Genomic DNA, 26110 nt, shown 5'->3' with positions numbered 1-26110 from the left:
GTCATCAGCATTCAAAATACTTCCAGAATCACCTATTGGTTTGTAAACAACCAAAGTTTCCTTTATTTTATTGAGATCTGGAATGGCGAATATGGGAATTTTGATTGTGAAATTATGAAAAATCCTGACGTCATTGAGGAAAATGGATGTCTTGTGCGAGATCATCATTCAAAATGCTTCCAAAATCACCTATTGGTTTGGAAACAACCGAAATTTCCCTTGCATAAATTGATTTTGATGCGTTCTGTAATAGGTGTAATGGAATGGCTAATACGAGAATTTTAATTGTGAAATTGTGAAAAATCCTGACGTGATGTTGAAAAAATGGACGTCATTTACGTGATCAGCATTCAAAATACTTTCAGAACCACCTATTGATTTGGAAACATCCGATTTTTTTTAAAAAAAATGCAGGGTGGTGTAATATAGGAACTGGTAATAGTTCGTTATATCGGAGACACATTTCTTCAATTTTACAGAAGAAACTACTTACGGAAATGAGTTTCTCCAAGCTTTCCAACGTTCGTGGAGGTATTTTCTTTCATCGTGGAATCTATTTGACCGGCAAATCATATATTCTTCAAGAGAAATATCCCACCGACGCACAATTGACATGCTTCCAGTACGTGAACTGCATGCTCCGCACTTTCGATGACGTAACCCACTGTCAGTGTTTCAAACTCCTTTTTATTTTACTATGCTTGCCTAACCCAACCAAACCTAACCTAACCTAACCTTATGGAAATGGTTCGTGGGGATATCCGTGAATGGTTAGTGGGGCTATCCGTCAGCTACCCGGGCTATCGTCAGCTACCCGTGCATAATGTATAATTTCCACCGGTGACGAACACGATAGTAGGTATTTTTCAGTGAAGAAGGTTGAAGCACTGCATACCCACAACGTGAGTCAAGATGTGCCCGCCATATTGTGTTCCGGAAGCTAAGAAAGGAATTAAAAAAATACTCTGTATGTGAAAAATTGTGTTTGTTTTCGTGTAAAAAGCATAATGGTACCTTGAACTATGTTCCGCAATACACAATTGGTAAGTACGAACCAAGCGAAACACAAAATATCCGATTTAAATGTGTCTCCGATATAACGAACTGTTACCGAGGAACTGAAATAGCTTAATCATTCCTTGCCTTCTTAGCGAATATTGTGTGATGTATATTTCAGTGTTGGCCTGTGCGAAATTTATCTTTTACAGTGTAATATATCCCCCTCCCACCCTCCTGTGCCTTCACATCTTACACACCATGCTCAGTCCGCGGTTTCGATGGCGAGAAATCGTGAGTCCAACGTTTTTGGCAGCTGAAACGAGTAGACCAAAACTCTGCCATAAAGAATGCAAATGCCACAAAATGTATAACCAAAACCCAGAAATGCTGACATCGGGCACCTACGTCAATCCGGCTGGTTTTAACTCTTCCACAGAACAATAAAATTTCTCTGACGTCCATATTTGAAAGTGTATCCATCCATTGGACTTCTATTCTGTAACAAAGGGGCATCTGTCTGCACTGCAAACATAAAAAAATCATGATCCCTGTAATAAAGGCAACAAAAGAAATTCCATTAACAATACAAAAACTATATAATTCCTACGAGTACAAGAGCAACAATGCGTATTTTGTAACGTTCGAAATTGCCCTCATAATAATGAATTTTCATGATTAAGTCCAAGCACGTAGTTGCATGTGAAATATTGAACCCGAGTACATGTTATATAATAACCAAATATCAAATATTCACATGCAGACAATAAAATTTATTGAATATTAATGAAGCGGTGTTAGTGCTAACTCTGTCGATAACCGGTTATTCGGTTCCCACCTTAACTTCAGACCCAGTCCCGATTAGCCTACCTCAGCACAAATTTGTCTTCAAAAAATCCTATACCCCTTTACCAAAGTCTCTTGTAACTTCCAAACTGGTTGTTAGATGATGAACTGGGTCTCCATCCAATCATTAATCGTCCCACCAACTGTTTACAAGATGCCTGCCTTACCCCTTGATCAGTATAATAATATTATTACACCTATAACGATACGACCATTAACAAAGCAGATAAACTTAAACAATATGAACAGAAAGTGGAGATATACTCACATAATCCAATTAGAGAGACGACATTCTTGCAGAATGAGACTTGCTGCTTCGTTACTTGCTTGGTTTTCATCCATACACAATTTCTCTTCATTCTTCATTCCCTCACCGAACTTGAGGGCGATTCCATGTATTTCCCGCAAAGACAAAATCTACTAACGATATTTGATCTTACGATAAGGTTCCTTTTTTTGAATATCTGTCCCGATATTTTTTTAACGTAAACCAGTACGCCAACATGTCCCTTTTGTGACAATGGCTTATCGGCATAGAATTACTGCAACAATACACTTGTGCTATTATTACGAACTACGTATGGCACTCTTGAAATTATTTCACATTTCCAAGACGACAATGCAATATTCCAGTTGGAGTTTCATCTCTGTTTACCTGGAACTAATGCCCCCACTCGATTTGTGAACAAGTGACAACAACGGTCTTTCAGTACAAACTTTGAAAGCTATGTTGATTAATAAGGTGGACTTTAATCACATGTGTGTAAACTTTAACAAAATGTTATTTGAAAAGAAGGACGTACCGAAGAACATTCATTCAACGGCCCAATATCAATGAATGGCTTCTAATTCTAAAGGACTTCTTGATTGGAGTGCAGTACATACCACCATATTATGTAAGTTACTTACACATTATTTATTTAGTTTTCAAACATAAGTATTTATGACGAAACAGTTTTTATGTTAAAATGTGTAAATTTTGCAGTTTTTCTTTCCGGAAAATATGAAAAATGTCCCGTTTTGTTGATTCAAAATCTAATCACCTTATCTTACGAGCATCACGAGTACGAAAGAATTTCCGTTAACTATTTAAATAGTACAAGGAGGAAAGACCTGATAAGTCCAATGTTATTGATTTGCTGTTGTCTATGGACTTAAGTGCAGTTTTGTACGTTGCAGCTGTACAGTCGAAGAACTCGTTACGTACTGAGAAATGTGATAGTTTAGAAATGGTATACAGGGGAAAAGTAGCGAGTCTTGAATGTTTAAACAAAACTTAGGTTTTTTATTCGATACAATATGTTATTTGTTTCTCAAAAATAAAGGAAACCAACAACGTATTAATCGTAGTAAGCAAAATATTTTTAAAACTTCTGATCATTAAGGGACTGATTTGACGTAAGATTTAAAATATGTACATGGAAGTCAATAAGGTTCCGAGATCAAAAGCTAAAGGAAGATCAACAATATTTGATGTCATCAAAACATGAAAATGTTCTCAAATAACAATAACAAGAGGATATGCCGAAATCGATACAAAGTTTGGTAGGTTGCCATCTTGTTGAAACTCACGCGGCGCAATTTTGGATACATCGATCTTCAGAGAAGAGGCCCAATGTTTAAGTGTCTCGCATGAGGCAAGTTGTTACCACAAAATAGGAAGCAAATGATAATATCAAATGATAGAACACTTACCTCCCATCGGGGAGAAACTGACCATGCAAGTCATCAGGTGGACATCCCAGAAACGCGTATGACATGTGGCCAAAGAGATCGATGAACTCTGTCAAAACATTCCACGCTGCGAGCAACCTTGGTCGAGGCTTGAACTTGGTTATCAAAAATCCAGAAGTCAGTACGCCTAATGCAGAGCATACCAGACCAACAGTTCCTGCAATTATCAAGAAATCAGACCAACAGTTAATAGAATTATTAAGAAATTAGTCATATTACACAAACAGATCCTGCATTAATTATAAAGGGAACAAACCAACAGTTCCTGAAATTATGAAGAACTCAAACCAACAGTTCTCGTAATTATCAAAGAAGCAAGCCAACACTTCCTGCAATTATCAAGAAAGCAAACCAACAGTTTTTGAAATTATCATGAAAGCAAACTAACATGTCCTTCAATTATCAAGAAAGCAAACCAATAGTTACTGCAATTATCAAGAAAGAAAGCAAACCAACACTTCCTGCAATAATGAAGAAAGCAAACCAACAGTTCCTGCAATTATCAAGAAAGTAGTAAAATAACAGTTCTTGGAATTACGAAGAACTCAAACCAACACTTCCTGCAATTATCAAGAACGCAAATCAACATTTCTTGCAATTATCAAGAAAGCAAGCCACCATTTCCTGCAATTATCAAGAAAGCAAACCAACCATTCCTGCAATTATTAACAAAGAAAGCAAACCAACAGTTCCTAAAATTATGAAGAACTCAAAACAACATCTCCTGCAATTATCAAGAAACCAAACTAACATTTCCTAAAATTATCAAGAAAGCAAACCAACCATTACTGCAATTATCAAAAAATCAGACTGATAGTTCCTGAAACTATCAAGAAATCAAACTAGCAATTACTGCAATTATCAAGAAAGAAAGAAAGAAAGCAAAGTAACAGTTCTTGGAATTATCAAGATAGGTAATTAAGCATATCCAGACTTTTGGAAGAGCATATCACGTTCATCATGATGAACAGATTGTCTCGGGCTATCTGCCAGGTGAGTTGTGGAAATGATTCCAAGGTTACGAGAGCTAACGTCACCCTCATCTTAGCTCTCGAAAGCTTGGAATCATTTCCACAACTCACCTGGTCGATAGCTCGAGAGAATCTGTTTCTCGTTCGCCGCCAGGAAAGCTTCAAGTCTTACTTCTACGTTCATCATGGTCATCCTTGTGATATTTTGAGCAAGCGATTTGCTCAAGTTATCTCTACCAGAATCTGGTCCAGATGTGAAATCTGTTGCTTTTGTATGGCAACACCATATCCGTATATATATGGACCCATATTGATAAATTGTTGATTTCGTGGTTGAAATAGGTAAGTAAATTTAATATATACATACCTGTGATCATGTTGGCAGCTGAGGCGGACTGCCGAAATTGTGTCTCCATATATTTTGGCATGAAAGTCCAATAACCAATAATACCAAACGCCCAGCATACGGTACTGAAGCAGTTGTACATCAGAATTTTGTTATTGAAGAGTCGAGTAAGTGTTATTTTAAAATCTGCAAGTGAAAATACAACAAATGTAATACATGAACATTTTCACATCATTGACAAGGAAAGGCTGTATGCTAATGTAAGTGTGCTGACTTTATTAATTTAGACACAGCATTTAAAAAATATATATAAGAGGGTCACTATTTATATTTTGAGCCTAACAATGAAAAAACAGGAATTTGGCATTGTAAACTGCTTTATTGTTTTTCGAAGTATTCTCCTTTATGGTCAATACACTTTTGCATTCGTTCGAACCATTTGTCAAAGCAGTTTTTCCAATCTTCTTGAGACACCTCCATAATATGGTTTTTGAACGCATCAACGGCGTCTTCCGCCGACGAAAATCGTTGTCCACGCAATTTATTCTTGACATTCAGGAACAGGAAGAAGTCATTGGGTGCCAAATCAGGACTGTACGGCGGATGACCCATCAATTCGATTTTTTTACTGTTCATAAAGTCGGTTGTTAGACGAGATGTGTGACAGCTGGCACTGTCTTGATGAAGAATGATCCGACGGCGTTTGTTTGTTTTCCGTATTTGACCGAAGACCTCTGGCAAACAAATTGTTGTGTACCATTCAGAGTTGACCGTTCTACGTTCCTCTAAAGGCACAGTTGCCACATGACGAGTTTTCCCGAAAAAACAGGCGACCATTTGTTTCGATGTGCTTCGAGCGCGAACAACTTTTGTTGGATTGGGTTCATCTTGAAACACCCATACAGTCGACTGCTGTTTACGTTCCGGCTCATATGCATATATCCATGATTCGTCACCTGTTACAATCTTATATACGTCTTTTGAAGCACCACGATTGTATTTATTGAGCATTTGTTTGCACCAATTGACGCGAGCGTCTTTTTGAGTTTTTGTCAAATTGTGTGGGATCCAACGAGAACACACCTTTCTCACAGCTAAATGATCATGTAATATTTTATATATGCTGGTGGAACTAATGCCTATGGTTGCCTCAATCTCACAGTATGTCACATGACGATCTTGCAGTATTAGGTTTTGCACAGCATCAATGTTTTCTTGAACAACAACTGATTTTGGACGACCTTCGCGAATCTCGTCGGTGAGCGAATGGCGGCCACGATTAAATTCGTTATACCAGCGTTTCACAGTGGCAAAGGATGGGACTTCATCGCCAAATGTGGAAGTAAGTTGATCGATGCACTCTTGTCTTGATAATCCACGTCGAAAATCGTAAAAAAATCATCGCACGAAAATGTTCACGAGTTAATTCCATTTTATTGTTGTCGTGCAATCTCCAAGGCAACATAAACAACACAAATGAAGCTATTGACAAAACATTTGAAGTACGTTATGGTCAATAATGCCAGACGATTCCGTGCAAAGGTCAAATCGCGCCTAACTTCAATCAGTGTTGCCAAGGCTCAAAATATAAATAGTTACCCTCGTAGTTCTACAATTATACCGTGAGTTCCAATCGTCAGCAATGGTAAGTTTTAATTTAGAATAAAGCACTCTATCCTAAAACACAGCAACCCAAAGCACACAAGGAATTTATACGTTGCATAAACTGATAGGGTGTATCATAATATACCTTTTATTTCATATGTCAGTAGGTAATAAACCTAGTTGTAAGCATGTACAGAAATTAAGTTTATTTACCCCTGTTTATTTTAGTGTCATATATACACCCACTGCGAACACTGTTAAATTTGTTTTGTTTATTTGGTGTTTTAAGTCCACTTTATGCACATTAAGGCTAATCGCGACTGGACCTACAGTTTAAAGTGGGATCCGAACCACTTGTACCTCCACCGGTTATCGGACCCGGGACCCCTTGATTACAAGGCGACGACGCTACCACTGAGCCATCAGGGAGGCCCACTGTTAAATTTGGATAGATAATATATCGAATTCTTATTTTGATAGAATTCTATATATCCAATAAACTGTGTTAATAATACAATTTTAAGTGTTAATGGATATGTATGTTGAATGGTTCCAAGAAAAAATTAAGGTTTTGTGATTCGTCTGGAGGAGGGAAAACAAAGAATGTACATAATTCTTAAAAGACCTCGAATCTAATATGTGAAACTCATCTTCAAAATTCCCTGCGCCGAACCCACGAAGTAGTTCTCCGTAAAGACGTACTGAGGCGCCACCTCACAGTTCAGAAGGGAGTGACATCTGTACAGCACAAACTGAACAACCAGAATACAATAACTATATGTAGTCATTTGTAATCCCGTCCTCCCCCGCTTCAAGGGAGATAAACACAATGAGCCTTAATTATTGTATATTAACCCCACGGGGATTCTACGTATAATGGGTGATCATTTTTTTTTCTCAGCTGAAATGCTCATGTAAGGTTCTCCCCCCACTCATCGGAAAGTACGAATTTTTAAAACGTGTTGAAGCATATTTTATTTATTTATTTATTTATTAAACACTACAGGCAAATGCCCAGTTACAGTGCTTTCAGGTTTACTGAGTTCAGTTTACATACATATTGACAAAACAAGTAATTAAAAATTGGTAAGAGAAAACAACAAAGACAAGTAGAAAATAACTACGTATAAGACGGAACAGAATAATCATTACATAACAACAATATATAATACAAGGGTGGTATATCATAAAGTATACAACATATTTGGTTACAATGCTATTATATACAGGGTTCACATAATAAGTTTGCTTTTAGGTCTAAATAGATCAATGTCAGGGGTATTATTGGAGACTATATTGTACAACGCGCACATCCTCCTCATGGGATCCATTTCAGCCATCCTGGTTCTACCGCGTGAAATTTTAAAGAGGTCATTTCTGGGTCTTAATTTTGAGCATGGAACGTAAAAGTTTATTTTTGCGAGAAGTGCGGAGGAGTCTGTTTTTCCATTGACAAGTTTCGAAAGGAATGTTAACTGGTGCATCTGTCTTCTTTTTTCAAGGGACGGGACACTCAGCATTTTGCGTAAGATGTCACCCGAAGTGAATTTTGGATAAATGCCATCTAATTTATATACTAAATACCTTAAGAATTTATTTTGGAGTTTTTCTATTTTTTCGATTTCCTTTATAAATAACGGGTCCCAAACGACTGAGGCATATTCAAGTTTTGATCTGACAAACGTATAGTAAAGTAGCAAAAAGGTTTCTTTTTTCTTAAACTGGCTACACATTCTCATCACAAATCCTAGGTTCCTGTGCGCTTCACTGAGGATGCGCGCAGTGTGTGTCTGGAAATTTAAAACTTTGTCAAAAGTGACTCCAAGATCAGTTACAGTATTCTCTCTTAGGATTTCTATGTCGGAAATGTTATATGAATATTGGATGGGATGTTTGTTACGTGTGAATGACACTACTTTGCATTTCTTGAGATTGAGATTAACCTTGTTGTTCTTGCACCAATCAAGTACTTCGTTAAGTTCGTCTTGTAATTTCGTACAGTCGTGATCACTTTTAATTTGTTTGAAAATTTTGACATCGTCAGCAAAGATTAATTTTTCGGAGTTTTTTAGTGCATCTGATAAATCGTTAATGAAAATCAAGTACAGCAGGGGGCCTAGGTTCGAACCTTGGGGGACACCGGAGCTGGCAACGTAATAGGAGGACCTTAGTCCTTGGTGCATGACATATTGTCGTCTATTCTGTAAATATGAAGCAAGTAGTTTTATAAGTTGCGGGGAGAGGCAGATGTAAGCTAGTTTCTGAATTAAAGTATCGTGGTGTACTGTGTCGAAGGCCTTTGAAAAGTCCGTGTATATTACATCGACTTGTCCTTTATCGTCAATAGTTGACGCAACGTAGTTTGTTAATTCGACGAGATTAGTCACAGTTGAACGGTCTTGTACAAATCCATGCTGGTGTGGAGAAAGGATAGGTTTGACATGAGAGTAAATATGATTATAAATTATTTGCTCAAAGAGTTTAGCTGGAGCTGACAGTTTCGCGATTGGTCTGTAGTTACTTATGTCTGTCTTATCTGCCGCTTTGGGGATTGGACAAATCTCCGTCGTTTTCCAACTTGCGGGGAATTTTTCTGTTTTCAAGATTAAATTAAAGAGGGTGTGGAGAGGGAACTTGAGCGCCTCTGAGCAACCTTTAATAACGTAGGGGGGGATTAGGTCCGGTCCAGCTGCTCTTTTTGGTTTGAGTTTCTTGATGGCTTTTTCGATTTCTTTTAGGGAGATTTCTGGGATGCTTAAGAGACTAAGTTGGGATTTCGGGAGCGCGTTCGTACGTGTGGTTTCGTAAGAGGACGGTTCCGCGGAAAAGACAGATTCGAAATATGTAGCATAAACATTCTGGATGTTATTGTTATCGATAGGTTCACCATTGAGTTTGGTTGGTTGGGCTGGTGGATTCTTCCTTTGATTCTTAACTAAAGACCAAAATAGATTTGGGTCGCGAGTCAGATTAGCTTCGCAGCTGTTAAGGTAGTTTTGGTAAGCTTTGTTTATTTCCGCTTTTAATTTCGTTCTTAGGGCTTTAAAGTTAGCTTCATGATACCCTACATTCCCTTGTTTTTGTTTCCATTTTTTATGATGGTGCGACTTGATCTTTATACCTTTTATAATATCTAGCGTGAACCAACATGGGTACTGATTAGAATAAGTTGAGCGGGAGAATGGGACGCATTCATCAAATATACACTTAATTATTTCATAATATTTGTCCACTGCAAGATCGATATCTTTGTATTTATGTAATTGTTCCCAGTTAGCCGATTTAAATTTGTGAAACATACTGACGAAATCAGCTTTCTTAAAATTGTATCGCTTAATACTCGACTCTGAAGTTTTACGCTTAGGTTTGGGGCGTGGTACATTTATTCCTAGGGGAGGGTGGTGAGTATCTTCCGGCACCAGTGCATCCTGCCGGAGTATCGTTACATTATCTATATTTGTTAGGACTAAATCTATAGTTATAGATAGTTATAAAATTTTAAAAAAAACAACGAAAATTTCAAAATCATTTTGTGAATACTTCCTTTCATTAGTAATTCTAGGTTCTGCAAATTTTATTAAAAAATTTGAATGCTACGTGGCCTGTACTAAGTGTGTGTGTGTGTGATGGTGTGTGTGTGTGTGTGTGATGGAGGTTAACTTTGTTCGTACCAAATCACTGACTGTTCATACAATTCAAACAAATAAAAATTGTGAACCAACCACTTGCAAGCAAATATAGCGCTGCTTTGACCTTTACCACGAACAAACAACGCAACACACAAGTTCTTTTCAATGCAGTACTGCTATGGTCAGTGGCGTGCCCAGGATTTTCGAAAGGGAGGGGTTATGTATACTTTATCTTGGTAGGTTATAACCCCCATCAACCCCCCTTGGGCACGCCACTGGCTATGGTAATCCACCCGTACATATGCCGCACTCTAGTGTCGAATATAAGAAGTATTACGTTCACACCGGTTCGAACTCGGGTCTTCTTTATTGCACAACGCGAGACCAACTTAGTGTTTTGATGTTAAGTTGGGTTAGGTATGGTTCCCTTAGAATAAATACACAGCAAATATATTACTTATGATAAGAGAACTGAACCTAACATGCCTCGTAACAACTTAAGCATGCATGAAGCGTAATAACGAAAGCATTCCGCGGTGACGCCAGAACGCAAGGTTAATCTCGCGTTGTGCGATAAGAGAGACCCTTCGAACTCTACTATGGGCAGTCTCGGGGTAGGAAGAGAAATGGCCCTTAGCTGGTATGTTTATGCAACATGCACAACAATTCTGTTCCATTCCTTCAATTAACGGCTCACGGCAGTGTTACAAACTACCTACAAAAGTTATCAAACGTTGTAGAGGAAACGTCAATGCACTTGCATGCCTCATATTCGAACATCAGGCATAATGGTAATTGCAATACAAATAGCATGTGCATGTAATGCATCATGTAAACATCATGTACATGTTCACGTGTCCATCCGATCATGACGGGACACACCACAGGCGTGCGCAGATCCTCTGATTAGGATGGCAAAAGCCTTGATGAAATTTCAGTCGGGAAAGAAAAATCTCACTTTATCTCACTGTTTTAGTTTCAGTGCATTAATGGGTATGTGCATATACATACATACATACATATATATATATAATGCAGCAACATAGAGCCATAACGAATAAATAAATTGTCTATCAAATGTGCGGGGCTCCTTTTCCTCCAAACAAAACTGTTTACCAGCAAGAGTCTGAAGTACTTAGTACTTATAACTTCTCTTTCTGGTAATTTACGATGAATTACAGAAAATAATAAAATTGCGAGCAAAGCAGCAAGAAAATTATTGGATCAAAATTTTTGCAAACTAAAAACAATATTGATTTAATATGGCACAAAAATGTTCACGGAGCGCCATGGCATTCTCTTTTACATTTTTTAAAATTTACATCTTTCGCCGCCCAGGGGCAACTTCCGCCCCTAGCTACGGCCCTGAACATCACAAGACTGTAAGAAAAGCAGAAATTGCGAGCAAGAAAATTTTACGAAATGTATGAAAAAAAATTGTATAAAATTTGATATCGAGGGGGCAATTGCCCCTCTGTGTCCGTCCCCCTGCAGGTCCTCTTGGCCGTCTGGAAGAAATAATGCAAGAAAGACGTGAAAACTAATTCCATCTTGAGTATCCTTTTGTCCTGCTACTCTTAGATTCTGCGAGTCTTACATTCTTTTACCTCAATGTTTGCCCCCCCTTGCTCCCCTTGAATTGATTTCCGTCCAAGGTTGGGGAGTGGCAGTGGGCATGTCCATTGCCCCCCCTGTGGTTGCGCGACTACACCCCCTTCTCCCGTAGCTGCTTTGAACTCCAATCGGCTTGAAAATACTTCATTTTCTTTAAGACTGTAATATCGTTTATTAACGACGATAAGATTCCTCTCCACTAAATTTCTAGGTGGAAGTACAATAATGTAGGTGGGACATGGACGTCTTGAAGAGGGGGGGGGGCAAGGATGGCCACACCTCCCCCTTAGAAATCGAATGTCATTTCAGGTCATAGTAATTTACATTAATGCGATAATTTCAAATTCAAGTGGTGTTTCTTGGGGGGGGGCAACACAATTATCGGGGTGATATTCCCCATAGAAAAATACCCTGCTTGTCCCTCCGTGGAAAAAATATGCGGACGTCCTTGATTATGCCCCCACTTCCCCCCGTACGCACGCCTATGGGACACACCTGTAAATGAACAAACACAAATACAACTGCAGACACTAATTAAATTACGTAAATAAAAATAGTGCTATTATCACATTCAACGAATTCCAACTGTACGAAAATTCTCCGAACAAGAGGGCAAAGGGTTCGTAAACCTAAACAGGAAGAGATAAACATATCTCCTTAGAAACGCATTAATAGTGTAAATAAGCTACTCACGTGTGCACATGATTTGTGGTGGAAAGTCTGAATGGTAATACCCTTGGCGCCTCTTAAATTTCGAAACAGTCTTTGGTCTCCAACTGGTTTAAGAATCTTGCACCACAAAATCATGGAAGAAGCAGTTTACAGTAGTTACCTAATCAAATTGTTATCTAACACAAACCAACTGCTTTTGTATTGTTCTTGTTTCATTCAAGCAAGACGAAAATATTTGTTCTAAATGTCGATAGATGTGCTACTTTTAAAAAATGTAACATTCTTCCGATATTGTCGATTTAAGCACCTGTTCATTTGTTCACTTCATGTAATATTTTTCTTATTTGTTTAAGCTAAATTCTACATTTGGGCACAATTTCTGCATACGTTTTTAAGGACAATAAATTATTATATTTATTACGTCACATATAATTGTTTTTAAGCTATAAGAGTACAAGGAACAAGACTATTTAGTTCTTGTGTATCGTTTAGTAAGAAATTCTGGACTTCATCTACTTCCTCAGGCGACTAATAGTAGAATTGTGATGCCGAAAATCTTTACGACAGCTTGAAGCTGTCTACTGATAAACGGGGATGAAAGAACGCTAAAGTTAACCCATATTTTTATGTGACGTCACCACTTGGAAACATGCCACTGGTATATTATTTTGTGAAAGAAAGTGTAATTTTTGTGTCATCGTATATCTCTTGTTTAATATTGATTTTATTGCATGCTTTATTGTGTATTGGGTAATGGTTTAATATACCAGGTGGTTATAATTAAAGTGACGGTGTTCAGAGTGGTACAGCACGGGCTGTAATGAGAGTAGCAGTCTGAAACTTCGTAGATATGCTAATGAAGCAATGCGCTCGCAAATTATGAAAAAAAAAAATAGTTCGAATTCTCGCCACCAGGGTAAAAATGGCGCTGTAAGCAGTCGAAACGTGGAATTTTCCGTAACTCTGACGTCAAAGTCGGTGACATTGCCTAACCATTGTGTGAGCTCCCTGGTTGTCATTGGTGACGCTTGTTGCTTTTTCCTTTAGTAATGTTCATGTAATTCGAATAGTGAAATTGTAGCGATATTTTATTACAAAGAGTATTGTTTTCTGCGATTTATAGTGTTTTTCCTGTAACTATACCACGTTTTGACTGCTTACAGCGCCATTTTTTACCCTGGTGGCGAGAATTGGAACTATTTTTTTTATTTTTTTTTCATAATTCGCGAGCGCATTGCTTCATTAGCATATCAACGAAGTTTAAGACGGCTACTCTCATTACAGCCCGTGCTGTACCACTCTGAACACCGTCACTTTAATTATAACCACCTGGTATATATATATATATATATATATATATATATATATATATATATATATTTTCTTCTATTTTACTTCGCTTTTTGTGCCACTTTTGCCTAATTTGCGAAGATGGGGATGAGTGATATGATTAAATTGATGAATTGACACTCGCAAACCTCCACGCCCAGTCCAGGATTCGAACCCAGGATCCCTGAGTTCGTAGTGCGATGTGCTAACCACTTCGCCACGGGGGCCGTATGTATTTTTTAATATATACAGGGTGAGCCATCTAAAATAACCACCGAAAAATATCTCGTAAACAACAATAAATATTGAAAAACTTCTGTCGCAGATATATAGGTATGAGAGGGGCTCATGAAATTAGTGGACACAATACGTTCAACTACGTAAGGAAGTACGATTTTTAACACAAACTTAGTTTTTTTTAATGGAAACCCCCATTTTATTTTCAGCTCATTTGAAAGTACGGAAAAATAATTAAGAATGTCGTTTGTTACATTGTAATGTCAAGTAGTTCTCAAGTAATTGTAACGTGAAGTTGACGCTTGAAATAAACATTCTCACAAATTGATTCGTGTGTTGTAACATACATATTCCCCTTTTGACGTCATTCTTGTATCATAACAAAGATGTCACTCTCCTGCATACTATGCGTTGTGCCTAGGGAAGTTGTTACGTTCCGACAACTGCAGGTTACAGTAAAATGTGTAGTTTGTACATAAGTAAGCTTTGACAACTTATCTAAAAGGTTCCGATAAATCTTTCTGAGTTAGCAAATAGTTTTTAATTAAAAAGTATATATTTTAAACATTCCGCCATGAGTTACATTCATAAAGGTTAGTACATTAACATCTTTCTATTTTTTTTTATTGGCGTTCATTCATTTACGTCATGATTTTTGGTGCATCGGAACAATCAACTCTTCTCGTTTGGTCATGACAAATCTTTAAGTTTTCAACTTTTATACTTTGCACCTTATACATTTTTCATTCTTCTTTCAAATTGATTAAACAAATTTATCAATAAAAGCAAGGACCTAACAAAGTACACTGATTAACCAGACGTTTATACGTACGTCAGAACTGTTGCTAAGAAAATAGTATTTTCAGACTCTGAAAAGGCCAAGATGATACTTATCTATGACGAGTGTAGGAAAAATGCAGCACATGCGTGCAGGCTGTATGCACGAGGGCATTTGCGCTTGTCTCTGCCGACAGGCATAGTGGGGAAAGCACCTTCTGCGCTCAACTTCACGTTACAATTACTTGAGAACAACTTGACGTATTGCAATGTAACAAACGCCATTCTCAATGATTTTTTCCGAACTTTCAAATGAGCTGAAAATAAAGTGGGGGTTTCATTTAAAAAAAACTAAGTTTGTGTTGAAAGCCTTATTTCCTTACGTAGTTGAACGTATTGTGTCCATTAATTTCATGAGCCCCTCTCATACCTATCTATTTGCGAAAGCAGTTTTTCAATATTTATTGTAGGTGTCACTTCTGTTTGTAGCATGTCTTTGAAATTAGAAAGTGATTCATCTGTGTGATCTTTAAAAATGTATGAAAGCGAGGATTTTGCATAGGAAAGGAACATTCACCGCATATCGATGACTACCAACAACACATTTCAGCCTCTTGCAGAAGAAAGTGGCGAATGTAACCATAATATCGCCACCACATATTCATTGAAGCCACCTGCTATCTTCGTTTATCGCACAGAAAATCGCTACACGGTCACCTCTAGTGTAAAGGTAACACTGCAAGAGGCCACAGTCAAACATGGTTTCAAGATACAACTGCCTACCAGATATGCCTTCAACAAGCTAGTCAGTCACCTTCTGCCAAGAACAAGCTATTCAGTAGAGGAGTGGCTTGCAGGTAACAGCAAAATGTGAAGAATTAAAAAGTTGTTCCAAAAAAAATAACAACATTGTTAAATACGTTAACCAATAGCGTTGCCGTTGAGTAGATATTGCAGAGGACATTTTTTTCTGCAGCCGACAGCCCTGAAGAGGTTAACAAGAGGAGAGTAGAGGGCGCCAATGCAAGGGAAAATCTGGGAAAGACTTTTGAGACAGTGCGCTAAGGAGTTATTCATATGCCTGTTTATGGGCAAAGTTACCGGTCAGGCCTGCAGGAACAGGCCAGTGTTGTCACATTGGATTGGCAGAAAAGAGCTAAGTCCCGCCTAAATTGGGGATACTATTTCTGTGATGCAACTAGAGCTAGACTGAAAAGCCAAGGCCGGAGACCGGTCGGATAATAGACGAAAAGATAGTTCCCTGGTGCGATTCGTGATTTGGACAAACCTTGCTCCAAAGTACTAAGTTGACAACAGTATATGTACAGGGCTGGCAGATGTTTAAGGTGGTAAACTCCAATGATTCGCCTCCCAAGGCTCCAGAGGGGAAGCAGGAGAAGATTCAACAGCATCAGCCTGCAGAGAACAAGTCATATCAAACAGACGTCCCTCTTTACACGACAGGAGGAGGGCCCGGCTTTGTTACCAGAAGTGGATGTTCTCAGTCTGAGACCGGGATCTTTTTCGAAAATGCCCCATCCATAAACTTTTCTGGGACTCGCTCAGCCTGTAAAAAAACAGTATGTAGGGTGGTAACCAGTGATGTGCGTCTACGCGTAAACAACGATAGTCTACATTCTACACGTAGACTATTTTATACACGTAGATGACGTAATCTATGTAAACAACATGGGGAAAGGCGATAACTTAGCAAAGGGCGCCGTGGAAGTAAAACAAAATTACACTGCGTATCAGTTGCTAATGTGTGAGAAGAACCTTTCATACTCTTCCTTCCAAATTCGAACAATTTCTCACCTAGGAAAAGAACCTAACATAGGAAATATTTTAGTGTTTTATGGGGAAAAGACTAATTTTGCCTCACGACTGCCATCTGTTGCTTTTTTTGCATACTATTTATCTTCTTCCATAGTTTATGATAGAAGAGAAGAGAAATTTTGTTTTAAATAGGATTATTTTCAGTTCGTTAGGAACCAATATTGTTGAAAATGCCACTTTCCTTTCATGAAAGCCTTGAAAGTTAATTTTAATGCACTTTAGATTGTCTACGTAGTCTATGTAAACTACAACCCAATGTAATCTACGCATAGATTACGTGTAGACAACGCATGTAGACGTAAACTTGTAGTGTACGGCACATCACTGGTGGAAACCCAGGGAGTACTGATAACATCATGAATATGATGCAAATCATCTGATATAACTTACTTTATACACAATAAAAGGGTGTGCAGCTGATATTAAAGGTGTACCTCGCTTGACAGAACTTCACACAATATACTCTAGACTCCTTTCGTCTGTATATTTCCAAGCACTACGAAGACCAAAGATTATCCATACCTTTTAATGAAAGTTGTTCTTCGTTTGCTGTGTCGTAGCCCTCTAGTCGTTTACGCATAGCTGCGCGGGGTAAAGCCTTCGGGAAGAGAGCCATTGCCACAGACAGCAAGATGCAAAGAATGCCAAGCGGAGTCCAAGCTGGAAACAATATAAAATACACAAATTAGTTCAAAAGCTTTTGAGAAGCACATTATCTGTAATGCCGTTCCAAGTTCAGAAATTCACATGCATGGATGTCGCCAGAAATTTATGTCGGGGGGGGGGGGGGGAAGGTGTCAGGCCCATCCATGGAACTTGAAAAGTAGAAATAGTAAATAATTTGCATCGTACCCAGCGTCGAATAACATGGGTACCTGGGGGAAACCCTGGGGGGTAAAGGCGGTCAGGGGCGTGATGCTGATCACATCACCCCCACTCACGACCGGATCAAGAAAGTGTGGGGCGTTACCCCCGCGCCCCCTATACGCCTTCATGGCGTGGTGCTATGCACAGGGGAACACTTTACATTTTTTTTGTTATTATTATTACACAAAAATAACCATTAAAGACATAAAAATACCGAATTTTATTCCAAATGTATTATTATCATCATCATCATCATTCAGACTTTCATATTTGATCCACAAGATGAGTGAATATCCAGCACAACTGTTTTTCAATATACACTGAAATATATAGTTATGCTGCTAACTATGTCATTAACTTTTCAACATCTTGTTCTCGGAAAAAAAAAATAAAAGTTAGAGGGATATGTTACTCATAAACTGTATGCTGTCTGGTCTCTCGCAGAACACTCAATTTTTGAATTTTGGAAACTGTAGATGTGAAACCATTTATTATTTGAATTAAATGGTAGAATATGAAGAAGAAAAAAACCTGGTTCCTGCATTTCACACTCAATTTTTCGATCTAACGACTTTGTTATTTATGATACTCTGTCCGAATGCTAACAAACTGCACATTGTTATATTCTATTGTAAATAACAGAAATAAAATTTCTACTTCCTCGCTCCATCCCCAGTGGAGGCAACCCAGCCAGCGCTCCATCCCCAGTGGAGGCAAACCAGCCAGTGCTCCATCACCAGTGGAGGCAACACAGCCAGTGCTCCATCACCAGTGGAGGCAACACAGCCAGTGCTCCGTCCCCAGTGCAGGCAACACAGCCAGTGCTCCATCCCCAGTGGTGGCAACCCAGCCAGCGCCCCATCTCCAGTGGAGGCAACCCAGCCAGAGCTGCATCCCCGGTGGAGGCAACCCAGCCAGAGCTGCATCCCCGGTGGAGGCAACCCAGCCAGCGCTGCATCTTCAATGGAGGCAACCCAGCCAGCGCTGCATCTCCAATGGAGGCAACCCAGCCAGCGCTCCATCTCCAGTGGAGGCAACCCAGCCAGAGCTGCATCCCCGGTGAAGGCAACCCAGCCAGCGCTGCATCCCCAGTGGAGGCAACCCAGCCAGCGCTGCATCCCAACTGGAGGCAACCCAGCCAGCGCTGCATCCCAACTGGAGGCAACCCAGCCAGCGCTGCATCCCAACTGGAGGCAACCCAGCCAGCACTGCATCCCCAGTGGAGACATCCCAGTCGGCGCTGCATCCCCAGTGGAGGCAATCCAGCCGGCGCTGCATCTTCAGTGGAGGCAACCCAGTCAGCACTCCATCTCCAGTGGAGGCAACCCAGTCAGCACTGCATCCCCAGTGGAGGCAACCCAGCCATCGCCCCAACTCCAGTGAAAGCAACCTAGCCAGAGGCGCATCCCCAGTGGAGGCAACCCAGCCAGCGCCGCATCCCCAATGGAGGCAAACCAGCCAGCGCTCCATCCCCAGTGGAGGCAACCCAGCGAGCGCTCCATCCCCAGTGGAGGCAACCAAGCCAGCGCTGCATCCCCAGTGGAGGCAACCCAGCCAGCGCTGCATCCCCAGTGGAGGCAACCCAGCCAGAGCTGCATCCCCAGTGGAGGCAACCTAGCCAGAGCTGAATCCCCAGTGGAGGCAACCCAGCCAGCGCTGCATCCCCAGTGAAGGCAACCCAGCCAGCGCTCCTTCCCCAGTGGAGGCAACCCAGCCAGCGCTCCTTCCCCAGTGAAGGCAACTCAGCCAGCGCTGCATCTCCAGTGGAGGCAACCCAGCCAGCGCCCCATCTCCAGTGGAAGCAACCTAGCCAGAGCTGAATCCCCAGTGGAGGCAACCCAGCCAGCGCTGCATCCCCAGTGAAGGCAACCCAGCCAGCGCGCCATCCCCAGTGGAGGCAACCCAGCCAGCGCTCCATCCCCAGTTGGAGGCAACCCAGCTAGCGCTTCATCTCCAGTGGAGGCAATCCAGCCAGACCTGTATCCCCAGTGGAGGCAACCCAGCCAGCGCCCCGTCTTCAGTGGAAGCAACCTAGCCAGAGCTGCAACCCCAGTGGAGGCAACCCAGCCAGCGCTCCATCCCCAGTGGAGGCAACCCAGCCAGCGCTGCATCTCCAGTAGAGGCAACCCAGCCAGCGCCCCATGTCCAGTTGAAGCAACCTAGCGAGAGCTGCATCCCCAGTGAAGGCAACCCAGCCAGCGCCCCATCTCCAGTGGAAGCAACCCAGCCAGCGCTCCATCTCCAGTGGAAGCAACCTAGCGAGAGCTGCATCTCCAGTGGAGGCAACCCAGCAAGCCCCCCATCTCCAGTGGAAGCAACCTAGCGAGAGCTGCATCCCCAGTGGAGGCAACCCAGTCAGCGCTCCATCCCCAGTGGAGGCAACCCAGCCAGCGCCCCATCTCCAGTGGAGGCAACCTAGCGAGAGCTGCATCTCCAGTGGAGGCAACCCAGCCAGCGCCCCATCTCCAGTGGAAGCAACCTAGCCAGAGCTGCATCCCCAGTGGAGGCAACCCAGCCAGCGCTTCATCTCCAGTGGAGGCAACCCAGCCAGCGCTCCATCCCCAGTTGGAGGCAACCCAGCTAGCGCTCTATCCCTAGTGGAGGCAACCCAGCCAGCGCTCCATCCCCAGTGGAGGCAACCCAGCCATCGCCCCATCTCCAGTGGGAGCAACCTAGCCAAAGCTGCATCCCCAGTGGAGGCAACCCAGCCAGCGCTCCATCCCCAGTTGAAGCAACCTAGCCAGAGCTGCATCCCCAGTGGAGGCAACCCAGCCAGCGCTCCATCCCCAGTGGAGGCAACCCAGCCAGCGCTGCATCTCCAGTGGAGGCAACCCAGCCAGCGCCCCATCTCCAGTGGAGGCAACCCAGCCAGCGCCCCATCTCAAGTGGAGGCAACCCAGCCAGAGCTGCATCCCAAGTGGAGGCAACCAAGCCAGCACCCCATCCCCAGTGGTGGCAACCAAGCCAGCGCCCCATCCCCGGTGGTGGCAACCAAGCCAGCGCCCCATCCCCAGTGGAGGCAACCTAGCCAGCGCTGCTTCCGCAGTGGAGGCAACCCAGTCAGCGCCCCGTCTCCAGTGGAAGCAACCTAGCCAGAGCTGCATCCCCAGTGGAGGCAACCCAGCCAGCGCTCCATCCCCAGTGGAGGCAACCCAGCCAGCGCTCCATCCCCAGTGGAGGCAACCCAGCCAGCACCCCATCTCCAGTGGAGGCAACCCAGCCAGCGCCCCGTCTCCAGTGGAAGCAACCTAGCGAGAGCTGCATCCCCAGTGGAGGCAACCCAGCCAGCGCCCCATCCCCAGTGGAGGCAACCTAGCCAGAGCTGCATACCCAGTGGAGGCAACCTAGCCAAAGCTGCATCCCAAGTGGAGGCAACCAAGCCAGCACCCCATCCCCAGTGGTGGCAACCAAGCCAGCGCCCCATCCCCGGTGGTGGCAACCAAGCCAGCGCCCCATCCCCAGTGGAGGCAACCTAGCCAGCGCTGCTTCCGCAGTGGAGGCAACCCAGTCAGCGCCCCGTCTCCAGTGGAAGCAACCTAGCCAGAGCTGCATCCCCAGTGGAGGCAACCCAGCCAGCGCTCCATCCCCAGTGGAGGCAACCCAGCCAGCGCTCCATCCCCAGTGGAGGCAACCCAGCCAGCACCCCATCTCCAGTGGAGGCAACCCAGCCAGCGCCCCGTCTCCAGTGGAAGCAACCTAGCGAGAGCTGCATCCCCAGTGGAAGGCAACCCAGCCAGCGCCCCATCCCCAGTGGAGGCAACCTAGCCAGAGCTGTATACCCAGTGGAGGCAACCTAGCCAGAGCTGCATCCCAAGTGGAGGCAACCCAGCCAGCGCTCCATCCACAGTGGAGACTACCCATCCAGCGCTCCATCCACAGTGGAGGTAACAGCCAGCTTTGAATGACACCAAAAATGACTCAATAACTTCCTTGCAGTGGAAATGGGAGTTTCCAAAAATAGCAACTACGTCCACTTACCACACCACCAAGCTCCTATCCACCTTGGATCATTGCTGTCGATCACTGGATGCAAACTGGGATCTACGTACTTTTCTAGGCAGTAAGATCCATAGAGGAAGCCAATAGTCGGTCCAAGCATCCGAATAAAGTAGGTTGTAGCTGAAATACATAAAGGATAGTAAAGACTAAAAACTGGTCATTCATATAATTGTAAAATGTTTTACATAATCAGTGAAACTAGCCTGAAAAATGATATAGTCTGCATTCCTTCCAAGATCATAAAAGTTTATTTCTACATGTATATAAAATCTTTGCATTGTGAATAAGAATGCTAAAGACACAGGCAGAAAAATCAATGGAGTTTGGTTCAGACAACCTAATAAGTTCTGTGGAAATTGTATGAAACTTGGACATTGCTTGAAATGTGAGTATTTCAATTTGAAACGAAACAGATAAATGAAAGGGGGGGGGATACTTGTATAGGAAAATAAAACTTTCCTATCCGAGCAGCACCACCTCTGGAGAAATGGGATGAAGGTTTTTGAGCTCTCATCTGTGCACCAACTTCGGAATGCGGGGAGCAAAGCGCTTTCTGCCCTCCCCGCACTAATTCCTCTAGAAGGGTTATGCAATTCTTGCTTCCTCAAATTTATTTGAAGTTGGCGCTACTGATACCTGGTGTAAATAATGAAGCTGTAGCAATTAAACGTGGAAAGTGTGTGTGCCTAATTATGATTACGTAGTTCATTTGCTTATACTTCAGTTTGAATTAAGTTTGAAGACCCAAAGGGCACTGCATTGCAACTTAGAAGCTACCTACCTTCTGGCCTTAAGTGATTCAATAGTTCACAATAGGCTTTCCACTACATGACACCGAGGTGAAAAATGTTTTGCTGATCACCATCTTTCCATCCAGTATTAAAATCAGTTAAAAAGGTATCAGTAAAGTTTGTATCGTAGCTACACAAGTACTTTTCAATTACAGTACCTTTTACTTATTTGGATTGAAAACATATGACCTTGAACTGGAAAAAAAATTGAAATACTATCACACACACCCGCAACAACTGTACAAAATAACAGTTGGGCTGAAAAGTTCGTAGGCTGACTCATAGATGGCGTTACTAGAATTAAATCCATGTGATTTTTACTTAGTACTAACCTTCAAAAGATACGTGTATAAATTTCACAGCTGCCGGATAATTAGTTCGTGAGATATAGCATTGTGAGTGAAGCAGCTTTTGTTATTGTGAAAAAATGGATAAAAAAGAATTTCGTGTGTTAATAAAGCATTGCTTTTTGGCGAATAAAAATACTGTTGAAGCCAAGGCTTGGCTTGATAAACATTATTCGGACTCTGCACCAGGAAAATCAACCGTTGAGAAGTGGTTTGCTAAATTTAAACGAGGCGAAATGAGCATCGAAGACGATGCACGCAGTGGACGCCCCAAAGAGGCTGTTACCGACGAAAACATCAAAAAAGTCCACAAAATAATTTTAAATGATCGTAAAGTGAAGTTGATCGAGATAGCTGAGACTTTAAAAATATCAAAGGAACGTGTTGGACATATTGTACATGAATATTCGAACATGCGAAAGCTGTGTGCAAAATGGGTGCCGCGCGTGCTCACAATCGATCAAAAGCAACAACGTTTTGATGATTCGGAGCAATGTTTAGCGATATTCAACCGTAATAAAATTGCTTCCCCATCCACCATATTCTCCAGATCTGGCCCCCAGTGACTTTTTCCTGTTTGCAGACCTTAAAAGAATGCTCGCTGGAAAGAAATTTAGCACTGATGAAGAGGTAATCGCCGAAACTGAGGCCTATTTTGAGGCTAAAGAGAAATCGTACTATAAAAATGGCATCGAAAAATTGTATGACCGCTATAATCGTTGTATCGCCCTCGAAGGCAACTATATTGAATAATAAAATCGAATTTTGTCAAAAAAATATTTTTTACTATGTTAGCCTACGAACTTTTCAGCCCAACTGTTATGTACATATTTTTTTCTTCATTGCTGTTTATTTCCTGTTAGCTTTTGATAGTTAAAATTTTAAATAGTTAAACGTAAATATAATTAATAATGGAATAAATAACTCATTCTACTTCACAATTAATATCATTTTAATATTGTATTGTGCAATCAACAAATATTTATTACTTTTTCCTGCAAAACTTAAAATCCTGTGTTCTTACATACTTCATATAACACGAATGTATGAACTGTACCATTAACTATTAAGTTTCATGTTATTCGCTTATATTTCACGCGTATAATGATAGAAACAGTGATAATGAGATTATCTTCCTTCTTAACTAAGTTTTTGTCACCATAGAAAGTGCACTACATGCAAATTCAGATCGATAAAGGTAAAATTAAAGTTACTAGTAATTTAGGTTACATATCCTTGCGTTTTAAGGTAATGTTTGCAAATATCGATTTCAATGTGTTTATTATTTGTTTTGTTAACAAAATGTTAACATGTTTTAACATTACACATTGCACATAAGTGTTAATGCAACAACCGTACGTTCTAAAGTCACTTCCTACATATTGCAACATGCAGAATGTCGAGTTAAGACCCCTTTACACGATCTCTTAACTTGCGCAGATGTGATCAGCGCCATGCTCTGGTCGCCTTTATTCGCGATTAAAATTATCCGATATGCCATCAGGTGGGATTCTCCGGAACTGCTCTATGTAGGATACGGTGTTTTGTTGATGTCTCAAAGCATGGGAAATGTGTTGAAAAGAGTAATGGTTATTGTTCAGTTTTTCGCTCCAAATCGTTTTGTGGGTCAGGACAAGTGAAAAGTTTTCATGTCTTTCCACCCCGTGGAATCAACAAAATGAAATTTGAAACTAAATCAGGGAAAACAGATTTGTTTGACAGAAGATTGGCATGGACTGATAACATTGAAATGCGGTAAGTAAATTACGAAGAATGCACGAGTCCATTCACTATATTTTCCGAAAGTTGATTCTATTACCATGAAAGTAAAGTTTTAAATTGTTCTTTATGAATGCAACATTTCTTTTTCGAAAACAATGTTTTCAGACTTTGTCGGTGGTATTATCTATTATGTATGAAATTTGGAACAGGTGCAAGTCAATTAAGTGCGAGGATGAAAATAGTTTGAGAATTAATTAATGTCTGTTATCATAAAAGTAACCAGAAAAAGAAAAACGACATGATGTTGCTGTTTTATTCAGTAAGCCCCTTTTCAGTGAAGATAGCCTCGACGAAATAGTGAATTATATTATTATTATTGTGTTATTATTAAACCAGCCTGTCTTTTTTGGGGAAAGAACTGCAACGGTATGTTTAAATATTTCTCCTGCCCAAGCAATGCAAATGCTTTACTTTCAAATCATTTCCGAGAGCCCCAGTTACAACCTGAGATGCAGGTGAAACAGCACAGCACCAGTGCTTACACTGGGTGAGTCTGTTAAAAGAGGCCCCGTGGAAAATATGCTCCTTGCATGTAGGCAACCTGGTACACCGAAGAGAAGAGCGGGGTAGAGAACAGTCCAGGATATCGGTGCCAAGCAGTTTCGACAACATGACACAGAGGGGGATTGAAAAGAAAGTGTCCAATGATGACCTTCAGGCAGGCAGCGTGCAGGTCAGTTGAGTGTAGTTGAGCGGCGAGGAAAGTTGTGAGTGTGGTTCCGTGGGTCAGCATGGTGTTAACGGTGCAGCAGCGTATCTTTGTTGTCGAGACGCATACACGCCTCGGTTCTTGGAAAGAGTGTGCAGATTTGTTTACGACGGAGTTCGCGGTGAATGGAGTTCCAGCGAAGGCCCCAACCAAATCAGTAATGCAAAAACTGATTGCAAAATGGCGGGAAACCGGATCCGTGCTGAATAAGCCAAAAGTGCGCCCAAAGACTGTCCGCACTGAGGAAAAGGGTGGGCGACGCAGCGTAGCTAATGATACGCAGTCCTAGAAAATCATCTCGGCGTTTGGCACAACAGTTGCAGGTGTCCCAGTCAACCGCTATGCGGATCCTGAAGCAGGACTTGAACTTACACGCATTCAAAGTTACTGTGATGCATCAGGTGCGGGATGTGGACAAGGCAGCTCGCGTGCAGTTTTGGAGTGGTTTCTGTCCAATATTGCTCCGGAGGTGCTGCAGGATGGTTACTTCTTCATTTCCGATGAAGCACGGTTCCATCTGTCAGGCTACATAAGTTCCCAGAACCCGCGACACTGGTCAGGTGACAATCCACACGTTTTCATGGAGGTTCCACTGCACGCCCAGAAACTCGGTGTCTGGTGTGCCGTGTCGTCACGCCGCATCATCCACGTGTTCTTCCATGAGACTGTGAACTCGGCTCGTTACATCAGTAACATGTTAAACGTGTTTGTCGAACAACTGACTGGGGATGAGCGAAGGAACGCTTACTTTCAGCAGGATGGAGCCACGGCGCATACAACATGTGCAACGATCACGTGCATTGAGTCAGTGTTCCCGCCTGATCGCGTCATCAGCCGTGGCACGAACCAACCTTGGCCACCTCGTTCTCCAGATTTATCACCCTGTGATTTCTTCTTTTGGGGAGCTCTAAAGGGACAGGTGTATATCAACAACTCTCATACATTCGAAGAACTCCAGAACAACATTATCACAGCTATCCAGGCCATCCCGCAGGATATGCTCGCCCGTGCCTTTCAGAACAT

The 26110-nt window shown here is 41.7% G+C and overlaps 1 protein-coding gene across 1 annotated transcript in view; it reads right to left on the bottom strand.

Annotated features, from left to right (window-relative positions):
* LOC145991880 (solute carrier organic anion transporter family member 74D-like) overlaps positions 1–26110 on the bottom strand; it is a 262979-nt gene that overhangs the window by 199622 nt on the left and 37247 nt on the right. The window contains exons 5-8 of the mRNA XM_083127915.1: positions 21438–21578; positions 17115–17252; positions 4915–5079; positions 3538–3733 (exon numbers count right to left, since the gene is read on the bottom strand). Coding sequence (XP_082984041.1) covers positions 3538–3733; positions 4915–5079; positions 17115–17252; positions 21438–21578 — 640 coding nt within the window. The remainder of the gene's footprint in view (positions 1–3537; positions 3734–4914; positions 5080–17114; positions 17253–21437; positions 21579–26110) is intronic.

This window comes from Lepisma saccharinum, chromosome 8 (genome assembly GCF_977018435.1).
Source record: "Lepisma saccharinum chromosome 8, izLepSacc3.1, whole genome shotgun sequence".
Taxonomy (NCBI): Eukaryota; Metazoa; Arthropoda; class Insecta; order Zygentoma; family Lepismatidae; genus Lepisma; species Lepisma saccharinum.
The sequence above is the reverse complement of the archived record's forward strand: the minus strand, read 5'-3'. Positions and strand labels throughout refer to the sequence as shown.